The 18,782-nt window shown below is 42.9% G+C and overlaps 1 protein-coding gene across 10 annotated transcripts in view; it reads right to left on the bottom strand.

The window, feature by feature from the left end:
• Window positions 1-62: 62 nt before the first annotated feature.
• The window catches only part of dlg3 (discs, large homolog 3 (Drosophila)), an 82,515-nt gene continuing 63,795 nt past the window's right edge, over window positions 63-18,782 (bottom strand). For 3 of the 10 annotated variants that reach the window (XM_063495329.1, XM_063495312.1, XM_063495338.1), the window contains 12 exons: window positions 17,313-17,469; window positions 16,634-16,736; window positions 9,608-9,722; window positions 7,172-7,348; window positions 6,994-7,069; window positions 6,276-6,378; window positions 4,747-4,788; window positions 4,487-4,537; window positions 4,042-4,403; window positions 3,814-3,923; window positions 3,636-3,727; window positions 63-3,266 (listed from right to left, as the gene is read on the bottom strand). In XM_063495329.1, coding sequence (XP_063351399.1) covers window positions 3,160-3,266; window positions 3,636-3,727; window positions 3,814-3,923; window positions 4,042-4,403; window positions 4,487-4,537; window positions 4,747-4,788; window positions 6,276-6,378; window positions 6,994-7,069; window positions 7,172-7,348; window positions 9,608-9,722; window positions 16,634-16,736; window positions 17,313-17,469 — 1,495 coding nt within the window. In that variant the 3' untranslated portion in view covers window positions 63-3,159. Of the gene's footprint in view, window positions 3,267-3,635; window positions 3,728-3,813; window positions 3,924-4,041; window positions 4,404-4,486; window positions 4,538-4,746; window positions 4,789-5,553; window positions 5,600-6,275; window positions 6,379-6,993; window positions 7,070-7,171; window positions 7,349-9,607; window positions 9,723-16,633; window positions 16,737-17,312; window positions 17,470-18,782 lie in introns of all 10 variants that reach the window. The other 7 variants (XM_063495377.1, XM_063495385.1, XM_063495347.1 and 4 more) reach the window with 5 other exon arrangements.

The raw sequence follows: 18,782 nt of genomic DNA, 5'->3' as shown, positions 1-18,782 counted from the left end.
ACTGCAGTAGTTGTTTTTAAAGCCAATCTGTATCCCAAAGTAGAATAAAAGGCACATTAAAATCATATCTGAGTCACATATTTTATTTTCAAACAAATAAACTCTTGTCAAGTCCCAAAATAAAACCCAAACAAAAGTTGCAGGACTGTGTTCCCTCATGACTAGGACAGGGAAGACCATGAGGCCAAGTGTCCTGATAGGCTGTACTACCTGCAGTGACAGGAAGGAAACTACTGTACAATCAAAGGGTTCATGTTTGCAAGCACTTACTGCACAGATGTGCTATAACATAAACATATCATCACCCAAAAGTACAAACAAGAACCCTGACCCCCCCACCCAAAAAAATAAAAGTATATATGTCGTCATTTCTCTCATCAGAACAAAGACCCTCGTCAATTATACACACACAGAGGCATTCAGGTTCCATCTTATCACAACCTCAATGGAAAAGTGTAAAATGAAATCAAGTTCTTTGGGCTTTGACATGGCTGACTGAGGTATGAATACCACACACATTGTTAACAGTCAGCTGTATTTCAACTAAACACCAGAGTGGACCAATTCTAAACCTCTAATAATGTACTGATCAATGCTCCTGCTTCCTGTGATATTGTGTAGGTTTCTGCCTGCATCACTTTATTTTACAATATATTGTTTTTTTTGTTTTTTTAAAATCTATACACCCAGACACGTTCCACAAGAAATCACATGTAGACAGGCCCTACTTGAGGGAACTGAATTCCCAACTGACTAGTTAGTGTTCCAATAGGCATTTGAAGAGAAATACCAACAATACAGCACATTTGTATGGAAATTATATCTCAAGAGTAGCTCAAACTTTACTTACCTGACATTTGTGGTCTATAAAACATGTTTGTCCCAGTTTGATTCACACATGCATGAAGCACAGGTGAGGGGGATCTGCTGGGGGCTTATTTACATCGTACAGCTACCACACCCTTTGAAACAGTCTGCAAGCAGTTTATAAATGGCTCTGTTCCCTTCGGTAATTCCCTGAACTCTGGTTTTGACACAGGTAATGACAGCTGGTTTAGCAGTGGTGCCTGGCAGGTGGGCACACCTGTTCAGAAAATGCCTGCAGGTACAGGTGCTCTGTGGGTGGGAGAGAGCAAGGGACCCAGGGGTCTAGGTTAACACTTCTTGTTTGGGTCTGGCTCTCTGAGGAGAAAAAAAGAAGTATATCCCTTTGCACTCTTCCCAAAAAAAAAAAAAAAAAAAAAAAAAGCTGAGGAAGAAACCAAAAGCGTTCACAGGGTCAAGGGCCACAGCACTCCTCCTTCAGACGTGCTCTCTCACATGCACACATTAACATATAGTGCCAAGATATGCATGGAAGGATGGTGCAGGTCATTTCAATCCTGGTGACGCCACAAAGCAAACTCAAAGGTTACCAAACTGATGGCCTTGAACAAGCTCCCAGCCTTGCAGAAAAAAGAAGACAGTACAGCCCGATTACACTGTCCACTTGGAAACAGCTTTAACTAAGCGACAGTGCCTTTGAGTAGTTTGTTCACATTTGACAACTGTGCAATCACCCAAACGTGGCTGTTCAGTCACGGGGAAATGGTATCTGTATGTTAAGATTCCTGAGCTGGCCAAGCTCACCCCCAGACGTGCCAAGAGCTCAACACAGTGCTTCAGCACCTGCCAACAATAGATTAAGAATTCATCGATTTATAGATGCACAAAGCGTAGGTTTTCTCAAACCCAACTTTAGTGTTTTTGGTTGGTGGACGGGGGGGCAATCGAAAACAGGTTATAGTTACTCTAATATTTAGGACATCCAATACAATTATTGTCTTGTTCTACCCGTTTTAAGGCCACCATCATGGCGGCAGATACGACAGTACCGTGTGACCAATCAGAAGAGAATCCTCTGGGAAGGCAGAGAGTGTAATAGGGTGATCTGCTGCTCAACATGAGTTGGGAGGCTCTGGCTATCCAAATTGCAATCCATTGGCCAAATTCTTCTTTAATTATAAAGGAAGAGGGTTGAAATACAGGGGAGGGAAAGTGCCAACAGAGGCAATTTTTTTTCTTCTTCTTTTCTTAATCTATTGCACTCAAGTCAGGCCTCCTGACAGCTGGAGGTCACAAATAGGAAAGATTTTCCTCATCAATTGTGTTCAGCCTCCCTCACAGACAACAGGTAGTCACAAAACAGAATTTGTATTTGATGTAAGGCAGTTTGGTGTTTTGCAGAGAGCCCAGTTACACTTCTCTACCCCCGTCCTTTACACAGAGCAGCTAAAAACCACAAGCAAAAAAAAAAAAATCCCACAAGAAAAAAATAACAAAAAAAACAAAAACAAAAAAGGAACTAACAGCCCTCCAAATTGACAATTCTAGTGAAGTGTAAAATGTGTAGTTTTTAATATGTAGTAAAATCTCAGTAGGATTTCATCATTTATTTTGTGATTTCATAATATAAATGTAGAGATTCACAACGCACTTCTTCCTCTTGATCTGCCTCCCAAGATGTCTTTATCGGCTGCAGCACAGACAACTGGCAGATGACCAAACAGCAAGCTGGTTTGTGATAAATAGATCAGTTTGTAGGCTCCTCTACTAATTTCCTCAGTCATTATAAACAAGAGAGATGACTCCTTGAACAGTACCATCAGCAGGGCTCGATTTATCCAGTCTTTTTTAGAAAAAAAGAAAAAACCCTTTATTGGTCTTCAACTTCTTGTCTTGCGTGTCTTTTATAATGTGATTTGATGAACATTTACAAAGTGTTTCAACTTGGTATGATTTGTCTCTGATCCCCTGAAACTTCTTTTTGAATCCCAACTCCTCTCCAGATTTCTGCAAAACCTTCTGATCTTCAGTCAGTCCCAGTTCACAAAAGGATGTATTCCTTTTCCCTTTTGTTTTCGGTTGTCAAATTCCTTTGGAATGGCATTTCCAGTCTTGAATGGATTTGTTGAGAAACTCATGCAGGGGTGTGCACAGTCACAGTAATGGTGATAAGACTTCTTTTTCATTTAGAGAGTAACATAATGATGACACTAAAACTTGATATGAAACATATCTGCAAAAAGGAGGTGAGGAGAGGGGCTATTTGGGCTTGGGTGGGGTCTCTGGGAGGCAGGAGGGGAGCTCTGTGCCGATGCAGAGAGGACGGCAGGAAGCTCAGAGTTTCTCTGAGGAGGGGATCCAGATGTAGGGCCCAGACTGCTCCTCAATGATTAGCTTGATTTTGTTGTAGATCTCCTCTAGTGAGTCACCCTGTACAATAGCTGAAGGCAAACACAAAAGGGAGAGAGGTGTGTTATTTGGTTGCATCAGAACAAGAGTCCTCCCCACCCCCCAAAAAGTAGCCTAATCAAGAAATTCTTCTGTTGAGCAATCAATTCAGTTGTTTTATGAAGCCAAAAAGCCAAATCATAAACAAACACACACCATCAGGTCGTAAATAAAACTTTCAAGGGAGCTGGAGGGTCAATTTCCTATAGACTTACACACAACCACAGAATTCACTGACTTTAGACTTCAATGACAATAAATAATCAGATCAGAAAAATAAATAAAAGATTGATTAAAAAAAAAATCAAAACCTATATCCCAAATTATAAGTACAAATACTTTTTGTTGGCAATGAGACTGACCTGTGAAATACTCCCCAAAGTCTTGCTCCAGTTTAACTGCCTTGTCAAAGACTTTATTGGCCTGCTCATATGTCTGCCTCTTGTTCATCTCCCTGAAAGTGACAGTAGTTACGGTTAGTATGACGGACACAGACCAGCTGTGATCTTGATGACAGTATGTATAAAAGCTTCGACTTACATTAGGGCTTCAATGGATTTTGGTTTGATAAAGATGGCAATCGGATAAAGTTGTGCTTGCTGCAGTCGTTTTATGGCATTCCCAGAAACATCCAGAATGCAGTGTTTCCCCTGTAGGCAAGTAGAGAATACTTTAAAATACTCATAGTGGTGAAAATTTAATGCTTTCTGATTTAACAGGCCACCCAATCTGGTAACCCAAGCTCACAGAGAAATGCTCGATGCCTACCCTCTCAGCCACAGTTCTGACAGACAAGATGCTTGTCCCATAGAGGTTCTCGTTGAACTGGCCCGCTTCAATAAACTTATTATCCTGGATATCCTTCTCCATTTGCTCTCTCGAGCCCACAAAGTGGTAGTCCTGGCCGTCAATCTCGTTCTCTCGCCTAGGACGAGTTGTATCTGCAGAAGTGAATGGAACAAGTTTATTTTTGTTGCTGCTATTTTGTTTAGCGTACTGTGTAGAGGTGTCGAGTGTTGTCAACTCACGTGGTACACACGAGCCAAACTTGTGGGGGAACTCAGAGATGAGGTCATCATTTATTCTGTCCTTCATTGGGCCCAAAATTATCACAGGTCTTGTGTAGTGGACTGAATCAGGAACAGAGAAGGCAAGTGAGGATAAATGTAAAAATCTACAGCATGACAGATTGTGGAGAAGCGATTTCACTTACTTTCCTGTCGAATGACTGGCTCATAGGAAAGAATTGTGTCCTCCTGACCCTCTGTAACAACAAAAATTTAAAAAAATGAAATTTTACATCCTGTCTGAAGGAATTACATAAAGCTGCCACAGCTGATAAAACTCCAAAATGAAATATTAGGTTGCAGATATAATTTCACACGTACATTTAAGGACATCTACCGTGTTATTCATCTATGTGGGCAGAGTAAAAGAAACCAGAGAGACCATGAGAAATTAAAGGTGACTCACTCGAACTACTTTCGCTGTCACTTGTGTTGGATGTCAGGCATTCTGCAAATGCAAGAGAGTTTCAGATCATTTTACAAAACCATAACCACTGTGGCATTCAAGTCAATTCTCTTCCTATGGGTGAAATTTAGTTTCACCTGCCTCAAAGGACAAAAAGGGGAAAAAGAAAAGCACTCTGTTTCTCAGCAACTAGGCCACATAAGAAAAAGGGGAATAACGAAAGCAGAAGTTTGGTTTGGTGCAGCAGCCATGCTCTGGCAGTATTTGGGAAGTGGTTTTAGGTGCAAGCAATAGGAAATTAAGTGCTTCCTGTGATAACATCCCAAATGACCCACAATCCCCAGGCCAGTGTTTCCTATTGCTAGATCTGTGCCGGTGGCAGCTGATTTCATAGCATAGAAAAGGCTGAAAACATACGGCGCTACACTGTAGAGAGAAGGGAGGCAGGAGCTGGTTGACTTTGGGGAATAAAGCAACACCCTGCTCTGGTGATGTATTGTAACTCTGTGTGACCTTGTATGACAAAACTCTACTAAACATGTAGAAAAATGTTGTGAGACATTCAAAATAAGTGTAATGTTCACCCAGCCTCTCTTGGGAATGCTTTTTATTTAAAATATATAAATACACACTGTGAATCTGAGTAGGTGTGTGAGTGTGTTTTTTTCTGTGAGCACACAGATAGGTTTGTGTGTGTCACTCTAAATTTTTTTCTTTTTTTGCATTCCCAGCTGGGCCTGCGGAGACAAAGCATTTTTCTCTGAGCTCAGGGGACAGCTGCTTGACACAGTACAACCACACACTTACTCAAACTCTTTGATCCATAAAAGTCATCGCTTAACCCTGGGAAGTCCTAGGTGTCCCGACAGGTGAGAGCAGAAACCAAGAGAAGAAAGCAGACAGGAAGAAGAAGAGGTTAGTGAGAGTTGGGGCAGGGAGAGAGAAAGAGAGAGAGGAGTGCTGTGTAGTGCTCGCCAGGCCCACTGACACACGGAGCTGTGGTACTCATTTAGCCTGAGCTCCACTTTGTTCATAGTAAGCCACGGCCTTTCAATTACACAAGCCCAATCCCGTTAAAATGGGATTTTGACCTGTTAAGTGTAAAAGCTTCGGTCCGGTTAATGAGATTCTTCCTGTTGTGGGTCAGTGACTGACTGGGAAATTGATCAGGCCTTATATACAAGGAGTAGCATCACAGCATTAGAAGGCGTGTGTGTTAATGCAGCCGAGAACACACCCAGCTGGCAGCACACACACAGTTGGAACACTCCTCCAGAGCCCACAGACAGACACACCAGAGAGAACCCCACATCTCCAGCTCAGTGGTGCTGGCTCATGGCGTGTGGGGCATCTCTCTGGGACAGTGAGAAAGGGATGAGAGTGATGCCATCGCACAAACCATCCCTGGAGGTGAGCGGAAAGATGAAAGTTGAGAAACAGAATTGAAGCATGAAGGGGAAAGAGGATGAAAACAACACCCCTCCCCCACCACTACCACCGCACACCCCAATCACACAGCTGGTACTCACGTTCAGACTCCACCAACTCCTGCACAATATTCTCCTTGCTCTTGTAAAACGGGAACTTGCGTGAGAGGTTGAAGCTTTTTTTGCGCTTTACTTTGACTGGCTGCTATTTGATGTGTGGGTGAGAGAGGGGAGGAAGGGAGGGAGGGAGGGGGGTTCAATGAGAGGGTGAAAACAAAAACAGAATGGGTTTCAATGAAGGTACTTCAACACCCATGCAAAATCAAACAAAAACAAATGAAATGTAAACAAACAATTCACATTAAATAATGAAAATGAAAGGCAGGTAATGGGTGGATATGAATGGCACATCAATGTGAAGGAAACAGGCATCCGTTTACCAAATTAAACATCTTCAATAAATTTAATCCTTGTACCACAGAAAATAATACAGACCAGAATTAAAGCTGATTTATGCTTCTGCAAATTACATCTGAGAGATTGTCTTCTGACAGACGTGCAGACATTTTGCAAGTGCACATTTCTTAATATCACTGAGTGCACGAGCTGTGGAGGTTGCGGAAACCTTTTCCTCTTCGCGGAGCCTCTGGGTAATCTATACAGTAATTCGAGAGCTTTTTGTGCTTGCTTCAGTGAGCAGGTGCTGGTCCCTTTCCCACACTCAGGGGGGAAGTAGGCCATCTCCCTGGGAGCCCAGCAGCAGCTCTGAAGACAGCCGCTCTGGCACCAGGGCAGGGAGCAGCTGGTCCTCTACACTTACCCTGTTAGACTCAATCATGCCTGTCCTGGCGTGGAACTTGACTGTTTTTAACCTGGCCCGCTCCTTCTTCTCCACTCTAGGGAAAGAAAGAGAAATATATCAAGTTCAGGCCGGTCATGAATAGGAGTAATCACATTAGCCTCGCCTGGCATTCGCTGCAAATGAAGAGGAGTGATACCTTTTCTTGCTTGGAATGACCCCAATCTGCTCACTCTCTCCGTGAGGTGTGACAAGCCTCGCCTGCCACCACTCATCATCAGAAGCGTTTATGACATGAAGGATATCCCCATAAGAGAAGCTCAGGCCTTGGCTGGGCAGACAGCTGTCCCTCGTTCGATCGTAGTCAAACAAAGCTCTGCACAAACAAAGCCTTTGGTTACGCTCTTTCATCTTGTATCTCTGATCAAATTACTGTACCGAGCATTCGAAGTTGGCACAAAATGACAGTTCTGACTCTGCAGCATTACATAATTGCTCTTTGTTACTTTGTCTATTACTTCACATTGCTTGCATGTGGGCTGCGATTTGACAACATTTTAAATATTTGGTATTTAGAAACGCTATGGCTGATATACAGTACTGTGCAAAAGTTTTAGGCAGGTGAGGAAAAAATGCTGTAAACAAAGAATGGTTTCAGAAATATAAATGATTGTTTATTGGCTCCAAATGTATTCTGCAGCAGGACAACGACCCCAAACATACAGTCAAAGTCATTAAGATGATCACAACATCATCGAGTGTGTCTGGGATTACATGAAGAAACAGAAGGACGTGAGGAAGCCTACATCTACAGATCTGCTGGCACGGCTGGCAGCCTTAACCCAATTTCCCTCGGGATGAATAAAGTATGATCAATCAATCAATCTGTGCTTAGTTCTCCAAAATGTTTGGAACAACCACCAGCCGAGTTCCTTCAAAAGCCGTGTGCAAGTGTACCTAGAAGAATTGATGCTGTTTTGAAAGCAAAGGGCGGTCACACCAAATATTGATTTGATTTTGATTTCTCTTTTGTTCATTCACTGCATTTTGTTGATTGATGAAAATAAATGATTAACACTTCCATTTTTGAAAGCATTCTTTGTGTTTTCCTCACCTGCCTAAAACTTTTACACAGTCCTGCAGTCAGAGATGCCACTCATATTTAGTGACAAAGCCATATACAGTCACACTTGAATCCAACTCATTTATACATTTAACAATCAATTTTTAAATAGTGCAACAGAAAGCAACTTCAGACATTTACTAAGGCATGCCATTCATTTTCATTTGTTGTTGCCGCATACTTTCCACTTCAATAGACCACGTTTACCGTCTGTCCAGTTGCGTCACTATCTTGTCTGACAGGTAAAGCCACAGCTACAACTGAAGGTAAAACTACCTGCTTTACAGGTTTAAACTTCCCTTGACCCATAAGCCTATATCTACAGGCTACGCCATACTCTAGTGGACAGACAGACTGAGCTCAACATGCATTTTTCTCCTCTGTTCTAAAGACTTGAGCCAGTCTGCTCCTGCCAACTGAAACTGGGAACGTCAATACATAAAGACTACTGGTGAAACTGTCATGGTGCAATATAGCTTATCTCTTTGTGTGCTTACCAGGGAATCGAAAGCACCTTCAACACAGGCTGAGGAGTGATAATCAAATTCTTTCCCTTAGCTATTTTATGGTACCTTAACACAGACAGTGAGAGCACATGTGATACTTTCAGACTAAATTTCAGACTAAAAGATTCCTGAGACTGGGCTGGGTGGACATGGCGGCTCCCGCATTAGCCGGCAAAACTAGATAGCTTTTCCTACATAACTGCGGGCTTAGTCACTTGCACAGGAGCAGGCTGGGCTCTACATGCCTCACAGGAATCAGTGTATATGAGAGGCATTACTCATGATACTCCTCTGACCATAGCAGGCCTCCAATGTAATAACACTTATGTACCTTCTGAGACATCCCGATAAGATCAGAGCTACTTTCAGGAGTAGTTTTAATATTCTGATAGTTAAAAACAACTGAAGAGGCAGCTTGGCTGTCAGAACTGAAAGGGTAAAGTGAAATGAATTAGTGCTTCAGCAGAAATATGGGGAAGCACTTTTGACTGCGGTGTTACATCACACGGTCCTTTCACCTTGAGCCATGCGACTCAGTGCATTTATATGAACAGAAGGTTGCCACCTGTTTCAATTCCTAAATGAGCCTCAATCCAGTTTGGCAACTTGCCCAAAGTGTCATAACACAGGTCATCTCAACAAGCTCCCCTGTCAGTCGACATTAAACAAAGTCATTGTCATAGCAGGCATCAAAACAACAACAGGGAACGTCTGTTCATCTTTCTTTAGATGGTGATGAATAGTGTGAACCCGGTGGCCTGAATTAAATGATGTCACGCGAAATGCTTAGCATAAAAAAATAATATTGTAACATGTGATCTATGACATTTATGTCGTGCTGCTACTGTCTAACAGTGTGGCCGATTTTAACAACACGTGTGTTTGGGCTTCATCTTCCCCTGCAGACGAGCTGAGGTTTGTTATGCAATAGTGAGATCTTAGAATTGCATGTTGTGAGTACAAACATGAGTATGTGTGTGTGTGTGGGTGGGTGTGCCGACTTTACCTGACATATAGGGAGCGCTTCTCACTAGTGCGCAGGGAACCTGATCCTGAGCTCATGCTGCTGTTCATCATCTGCTCCCTCAGGTCGTGGATCTTGGACTCAAAGCGACTATACTCTGCGTAGCGGGAAACAAACAAAAACTGTGTCAGCGGCGGGTTCTGGAGAATAAACTTTCTCTTTGAATTTTTACGGTTAATGCGCTCAAAGTTAACTTGGTGCATTAGATCTTGAATAAAAAGACCAAACAGGAGCATTGGCCTCTGCCTTCGTTTCACTACGGTATAATTAGAGAGCTGTGCCTCGGCCAGTGCTGCAGTGAGCTACAGTAAAGAGAGGAAAGGTTGAGCGAATCCTTAGGCTGATTAATGACCCCAGGAACTGATGGTTTATCACAGATCTGCCTCACACATCCAGTCATCTTTCATGTCAGGTGATTAATTACAGGGATTAATTAGGTTCAACACAGGCTCTTTAGTGTGGTTAAAAAAAGCGAAGGCCTCCAACAATTTCAAATGCATGACCATTTGTCATAGGTGTGTAAATCCAGTTGCTGCTCAGGAGCACAGGGATGATGTATGAATCCACCTGGACCTGCTCATTAAGAAAGCTCTCATTAGCCTGCTGTGCACAGCGAGCTCTGGGCCTGGGCTGCTGGAACGAGCAAGGCCACCGCACCATGCAGCACTGCCAGATAAACAGAACAGCAGATGCAGCCAGAAAAACAAGTAGGCTAAGGTGCTCATGTGATCACACAAAGGATGTGCTGGAGCAGTATAAAGACAGCACTGTGAACAAGCAATTTTGTCATTTAAATGTATCCTCTACTCCAATGTTTCATGTTGCACAGCTTGCATATCCTCATGAATGTAGCTGTACACAACTGAATCAAATTATTACTGCCATGTGATGAGATGGAATATTGCTGTAACGATGACACATCTATGCCCTAATATTAATTAACCCTATGAAAGAACCAGCGGAAAAGAATCTCATCCAAATTTATTCCACATATCGAGTTGACTGGCATGCCCGCAGGGGTACCTCACAGCTTAATCATCAATAGCTGGCAACACTTCCTGTAATTTGAACAACAAGAGATCAAAGTCCATATTCTGTCAAACAAGCCTAGAAGCAGCCTTGAAAAACAAACACCTACGCCTACAAAGATGATTTAGTTAGTCCAAGCTCGCGGAAAAAATTCTGAGCAGGTGCAAAAACAAGCTTCAGGTTGCTGATCTATAACCCCCTGCCGAAACCAAAAGGATTTTCAAAGCAAACATGGATCCGGCCCAGGCCCGGTGACAGCGCTCCACCCTGATCTCTGCTCAAAGGGTTAACGATACAACAGAGTGACGCTGCAAGGTGAGGTAACCAGACACCGCCTGACTGCCTGTAACCAACAGCAACAGTGTAGCACTCCTAGAACAGGGACAGCGCACACGGAAACAGCCATTCAGACTAGTCCACTTGGCTTTCAGGCACAGGAGAGAGGAGAGAAAAGCAGCACAAGAAGCTGCAGCTTGGGGAAGGAGGGGCCGAGGGAGAAGACAAAGAGTAGCTAAATACAGAGAGACCTGCTTTACAATACCACCAACCTGAGAACTGTACCAGCAACTCAGGGCAAGTGCACATTTGACAAAGCTAAATGATTAGCTTTATCAAATTCCTAACAGCAAAATGTTTCATTTAAGTTCAGTGAGCACTGAAGAGGAGCAGAACTACAATCAGTTTTAAGCCTCTGGGGGAAGATGGGGTGGGAACTATAAGATAACTACAAATTGCTGCCACACCTTCTTGATAATGGTGACACCAGAATACATGAATTCTGCAGTAAATCTGTGTACAGCACAACACAGTAACTGTAACTGACAGGGGAAAGAAAAACACTAGCTTTAATCAACTTGTGCAAAATTAACTAATTTCCGGCAATTTTGGAGTCAGGTCATATAAAACAATAAGGGAAGCTTAACCCGGTACACATTTGAAAGAGAACCTATTAGCTCCTATTTTAACCTCTAGCAGAATGATTCACGAGCCTTTAGATTGGCTGCCCCTCGCTAACAGAAGGTCTAAACAGACGGTGGGCGGGGCCTCTGTGCTCATAGCCAGAGCTGTAGGCATGAGACCATCATAACAGGTATATCTGCTTTCACTGACATAAAAGCAAAGTGATGGAAAAAAAACATGGAACCAAGAGTTTCGATGTGTTGGCCTCTACTCCTGTTTGTTAAGAGCACTGACCATTAATATCAGCATACCTTTTATATGTAAAATAAGGAAAAGCATTATAGCGCCCCCTTTAAAACAAACAAAAAAAAAAGAGCAGGCTGTGATGGTGCTGAATGAGGGTCACAAACCTTCCACAACATCACCACAGGAGAACACCACCACTGTAGTGAAACCTCAGCCCTGTATTGATCGTTAGTCCTGCCTGAAATATCAAGCACGTGGAGCTAGAGTAACGCAAACAAATCTTTCATCAGCGCGCCTTGACAGTCCGGAAATCAGATGAAAATCTAATACAAATGAGAACAAGCTCAAATCTCCCATAACAACAGCATTTAAGCATGTGATCACTCAGTAGGGATGCAAATCAAAGCAATTTATAACTGTGTGCTAGCCATGTTAATAATCAGCCCAAGAGACAGTCTACCCACATGTTTTAGGGGGGAGGGGGGTTAAAATATTACCTTGATGTCATCATGTCAAGGTAGTTTGAGCAGTAGAAATCAATCTGGTATTTGACTAAACCTGCAAACTGTAAAAGCAACTGAGTCACAAGCTAACAAAATGATAATGTCATCACTCAAAATAGCTTCTCCTGCTGTTTCCTGGACACATGCTATTTAACAAATGACCGACAAAGCATAAAAGAAAAAACAAGAGCCCTTTCATTTCCACTGGCTACATCAAACATTACCAAAGAAACAATCTGCAGCCTCTCTAACAGGAAATACTTTCAGAAAAACAGAAACAAGCCACAATTATCTGATAAGACTCTTCATTTAAGAACAGCTATATCTGTCCGGTTAAGAACAAGTCAGGTTATTGATTGAGACACTCAAGACCAGCCCAGCTCTTGCAGGGGATCAATCCAACATAAATCATTCAGTGACATCTCTGCTCACAAGCCCATCTTCAGCCCAAAATTATAAATGTTAAATCCTGGTTTCTTAAAGCGATTAATACTCATGAGGTAGCCTGTATTTTTAGGAGTGACCCACAGGAAAAAAAAAAAAAAAAAAAGAGAGAGACAGCTAATAGAAACTGGGACTATTCTGCACCTCTCACTCCCACTGCGTGTCCTCATTAGTCGAACAGCTTTTTTATTTTGGGGGACGGTCGCTTCGCTTTTGATCCAGTTATGCAACACAGCAGGCATGTACTTGTAATGTGAGTGTGCGTTATGTTGACAGGAATAGTCGAGCCAGTGAACGCGCACACCCCCTTCCCCGATATTACAGCGTGGAAGGTACATGTAGACCCTGCCTAAAATATTTCTACAAAAGCCCATAATGCACACTTGTGAGTTTAATGAGGGTGCTCGGAGGGTAACATTTCCTTCACGGCCCTCCTCCCACTCCTTAAATGCAAAGATTCTGGAGTAATTACACTCATTGATGTCGGGGCAGGGCAGCAGTGTGTGGATATACACCCTTCACTTCCATCGCTTAATGTGAGTTAAAGGCCTGGCAGTGCTCCAGAAAGCCACTGAGAGTTGGGGGCCCTCCCACCGCAGCTTGTGTGCCCCATTGTGGCTTCTTGTAGTTTCAGTGTTGGCCTTCGATCACAGGCCCATGGATGCTCAGGCCCCAGCACCACAGAGTATACTCCAGGCATTTTGCCTGGCACAAACTAGCTCTCACTCTCTCCACTTCCCCCCAGATTGACTGTCCTTGTACTGCTCACTGGGGGTTCCTCCTGCTCCAAACTCAAATGAACATCATGTCTCACACACACAAACACATACACACCCCCCTTTAGGATGCCAGCAGAGTTACTGGACACAGATCTCAGGTCACCAGAGGGGATACAGGAAGTCAATCATTTGCCAGCACTCAACTTGTTCGTTTGGAGTAGCTAAAAACTGTATACAAACAGATAATTGTCTATCACTGAGTCACAAAGGGGGCACAGGACTGAAAGCATGATTTGGTATGAAAAACAAAGCTTCTTCTCTTCTAACCACATCATTATTCAAGAAGCTGCCTAAATGACCCGACATGCAAGACAACATAAACTCACAGGGAAGAAACCCAACACCGCACTTTTATCGGTTTTTGATCTCAGTTTGAGCCTTTCATAGACTTTAACCCCAATCTAACTCACAGATCCCACTCCGACTCGGTTTCAGGGACCTTGGAGAGTTATTGGACAGTTCAGGCTGATGTTTTATTGAAAGACAACGAAATATGGAGCGAGCATGCTACGACTTATGCCCCGTCACATTCCTGTCATAGTCCAACCTGAAAACTCAGCCTAGACATAAAGCTCGCAATATCCTCCCCATTGTTGCTGCTATTAAGTGCAGCATGTTCAAGTACACCTACAGAGAATGACTGAAACACTAAGAAATACAGCCACAATTCACAGCCAAGCTTTAATTCAGCATTAAAAGAAGGAGTGGTGCCATTTTGTTGAATCGACTGCTAATGTTGGAAATAAGGGCAACACGTGAATTCTGCTTTTGTCAGCTTGGAAAATGGACCTGTGGTCAGAAAGTCGTAACGCGCAGGTGAAGTCGCAAAACTGACACACACACCTGTTTGACCACACCTCTGTGCCCCCGCCTATAGGTTTAGGTTACATAAGAACAGTAAAGCAAATGCTGGATGAAATCTCTCTTTGGGGTATTAATTACAACCTAAAGCGACTTCACCTACCTCCAAGTAGGTTTTACATGGAGTAAGAACAGTCAGTGGAGTCCAGGTAATGGCAGCAGTTTACCGTAGACATACTTGTGTTAACCACAGTATGGGTGAGGCGATCACATGTTTGCCACTGTAACGAATTCATCTTAAGACTGATATTAACGAGAGCAGGTGTAATATCGCACCAAGGCTTCCTCGTGGCTTATGAATGAAGTGCTCACACTTTACTTTGTCCTTCAGGAGTCAAAGTACAGGCGAAGAGCAGCAAACTACGGGCTGTACTGGCAACCAACACAAACATGTTCTACAATGTAACTCACTCTCTTTGTTCGCGTTTCACCCCCGTCGGTGTTTGCCGACACCTTCGACCTTCGTCTCACCTTCGCTGGAGAAAACTCTGGCTACAATCTCGCTGTGGCTGCCGGTAGTTTCTTCATCCAGCCATTAGGGAGTTCATGCGGCTTCTGCTCTTCTGCTGTTGTATCCGAGCCCATCCCCCATCATCGCCCGTACTGGCTGGTAGACATAAAAGTTTGCCGCTTTCCACCTCTTCACTTCGGGTGCGTTAAAGGTTCCCCCCCTCTGGTGTCGAAATGGAAGCGGAGCTAGCAACTTTCCGCTTAGTCGCCTCTTTCCATCGCTGTGCGGGTCTGTGTGTACAGACAGCCCAGAGTTTGAACAGGGAAGGACAACAGCGGTTTCGTTTGCCCGCCTTGCAGTTGGCTCAACACTTCGGGCTGCTGCCACAAGAGCCGCCCCCGACCGAATACTCGCTGAAAGCCGGCCTATCCGCTGCGCTGCCCTCGTTTGCAGCCCGATCTGAGTGCGCATGGGCCGCGGCACCAGGTAAACCCGATTGCACCATTTAATAGATATTTAATCAACATTGTTATAAAGCTGGACTTGCGAGAGACATGTAGAAAAAGAACCAAAACACATGAAGCCGAGATATCGTGATTTTCGGTAAATGCTGTGAGTCTCAAAACAATCGTTCCTACATTTCCCACAATGCAAGCCTCCAGTGAACACAGAAGAGGAGGGGGGAAAGTACAAGGCATGCCTGGACCACAGGAAATCGGAATGTTTGAAAAGAAATGAACATAATGGAAGAAACATTATGGCACATCTTTACGCTGCACCACAACTGAAACATTTTATATTAAATAACTGTTTTGCAAAACAAATGTTTAGACTCCTTACTACAGCACAAGTCACAAGCTTAATCCTTAAATTAAAGTAAAACATCTCATGGTACAATATAATTATAATTATTCATTCTTTGTGTATCACTTTGATGTTCCTACGAGAGCTGATTATCTGTAATAGCACATAACAAAATATGTGAGTACATTTAAATTTTATAATTTGTAAAATAATAATTACCAAAGAGAAAGTAGCAATATTTGCATCCACATTAAAGTGCAGTAAGGGGTTGAATTACCTTCTAAAACTGGTTGCTCTCATAAAGTGGAGTTGAACATTATCAGATTACAAGTACTCTAGTTCGGGGGCTGGATTAGCTCACTGGATACAGCAAGTGAGTGTTATGCTGTAAGGCTATTGCAGAAGCCATGCCCTATACTGGTCTTTCTCCCAGCTTTCCTGTCATCTCTTCACTGTCGCACCACAATACAGACTAAAACAAAAGACCCCAACATGTATTCAAATCAGTACTCTAGTTCAATTGCATTAGCGAGGACCACCAATCATGATATCAAAGGTTTAGGGGAGGAATATTTATACTGGATCTTGCTACAAGGCTGCAACTTTTTTCTAATTGGCTGGTGCTCTCAAACAGAAGGTTTGAACAGCAGGTGGATGGGGTTTCTGTGCTCACAGCAAGAGCTGTTTGCCCGAGATGACCTTATCAAGGATATCCACCCTCTGAACTTTAGAGCGGTCTAATGTTTGAGCTCTCCAGTCACGGTTAAGGATACAAATATTTGCACTTATGCTGCCTTAATTTCATTTTATTTTTTAATTAGTCATTTCACATAAATAAGCACATTGCATTTGACTTAATATAAACTCTGAGGCATCACCATTTTCACAGGAATAGGAGCAAGATAACCTGAATGACTTATTTGATTTCAGTGTAAGCCCCGTCTTGGTACAATGACATATTCACACATTACATGAGATTGTAGGGTCTTACCTTCAGGCCTGTATTGAGCAATGATGGTAACGGTCTGCCCAGCTCTCTTCAGTGCTGCAGCTGCCTGCTCATGTGTGGCATTCCTTAGATTCACACCATTCACCTGTTTAAAAAAATAAATAAATACAATTTTAAAAAGCAAAAAGGGGACATTTGGTAAGAAAACTGGTTAGATTTTTAAGATGGCTGGAATCATGTGATCCTTGAGACCTGTACAGAAAAACAAATGTAGCAAAGAACAAAGTCTATGCTCAAAATAGATGGTTTCAAGACTTACTAATAATAAACCGAATTACTCAATAAAATTAGTAAACAAGTATGAAAATGTACAATTTTTTAACGATGTCAGCTGATGAGTCATCAGTTATCTTTTTTGACTGACTCATTTTTTCCATACATGATGCAATATGCTGCCAGATTAAAAGCAAGCTGAAAATAAACCAGTCAAACACAGACTTCAGGGCAGAGGGCAGCTAAGCTCCCTAAGAGTCCATTTGGATTTAATGTCTTGCTCAAGGACATTTGTGAGGCAGATATTTGCTGGCTTTCTAAACACAGTCCCTCCTTAATGTTATCATCATTATTCTGACAGCAGGAGTTGGCTGAAAACCCCTCTGCCTCAGACTTGTTTTAGTTGTTGATGTGGGTAAACAGAAAGCTTGAAGCTAAAAATACTAACTGAGAGAATCCTGTCGCCCCTCCTCAGCTCCCCGCTCAGGTCAGCCGGGCCTCCAGCCAGGATGAAGGAGACGAAGATCCCTTCTCCATCCTCCCCGCCAACAATGTTGAAACCCAGACCAGTAGAGCCCTTGTGTAGCACCACCTTCCTTGGCTCCCTGTCAAATAGAGTGGCGGTGTCAGGGTGAAGGGCGGGACAAAGAGTGTATAAAAAGAGGCCAAATTTAAAAGAGACGTGGCCAAAACTGAAATAGAATTAGCATGAACAGAGAGTACAGAGACTAGTTTGTTATGTGAATGATCCCAAAATGTCAAGTGTGTCCAGTTTAGGCAGCTACATGCAGCAGGCCTGCAGATGGTTTATTGTAGGCTCACTCTGTTTATATACTTGAATCTGAGAACTTTAAATAGAACATTTAAACGACTTATGTTCAGGACACCACTCGCTGGTAGAAAACGATGATTAACCATATAATAACCATGCATAAAAACCATGCACAACACTGTTAACTCATTACAATAAAACAAGCAGGAACATGATTAGGTCCAAATGCCTGTCATCTATTGGCTACATCTTATGGAAATGTACACACGTGTCAACACTTAAACACCCACTCGTATCAATGTACAATGAGCCGCCTCCTGCCCGACAGACCTGCTGAAGCTCTGCTTTAGCTTTACCCACTATGACTCATCCTCCAGGAGGCTATTCAGACCGCCTCAGTTTTAAGATGCTAGAGAGGCCAAACCGCTGCTACGGTCCAGGCAAAAGCCCTCTGAGAACACACTTCACACAAATGCAAACACACCCACACACACTCTAGGAAGCCCAACAGTCGACTCTCTCTCACTCTTTCACACACACATGCTGCGCACGCACACTCGCGCAGATTTTCTATACAGATGAACACATAAACACACATGCATGCACACAAAATGCAGTTTCCTTTCTCAACAGAAAACACTGCATGGTTCCCATTAGTGGTTTTCTCTCGCAGTACTCAGCCTGCGGTCGACAGGAACAATTCCTGCTCCATCCCTAATGGCTGCGCTCAAAGTTGCTGCTAAGACCATTTTCCCATTGATGGCAGCAGAGGCAGCATTCCAGACTTTCAGAATCATACCCATGAGCAACTGGAAAAATGCTGGAGACTCCTGAATAGTAACATCGTGCTTAAAGAAAGACTGCTATGCATTTTAAATGAAGTGAACTTTGCAGAGATGCTAAGAGCATCACACAAGATATATCAATATCCATATAGTAGACTCCTTACAAGCAATGTGCTTACAAAAAAAGATTCTGGGAAAGAGAACATATGACTGTGCTGATGAGACTCATAACATTGCTACATTATGCTCCAAGTTTTATCCACAGCCTTTTAGAATTAGCTAAGTGATAATTGCCTTTGAATATGCTAAAACAACTCACTCGCCTTCACACAAGTCAAGCCTAAAATAACCTCACTTTCCA

This window comes from Pelmatolapia mariae, linkage group LG2 (assembly GCF_036321145.2).
Source record: "Pelmatolapia mariae isolate MD_Pm_ZW linkage group LG2, Pm_UMD_F_2, whole genome shotgun sequence".
Lineage (NCBI taxonomy): Eukaryota > Metazoa > Chordata > Actinopteri > Cichliformes > Cichlidae > Pelmatolapia > Pelmatolapia mariae.
Note: the sequence above shows the minus strand (reverse complement) of the source record. Positions and strands in the feature narration are given on the sequence as shown.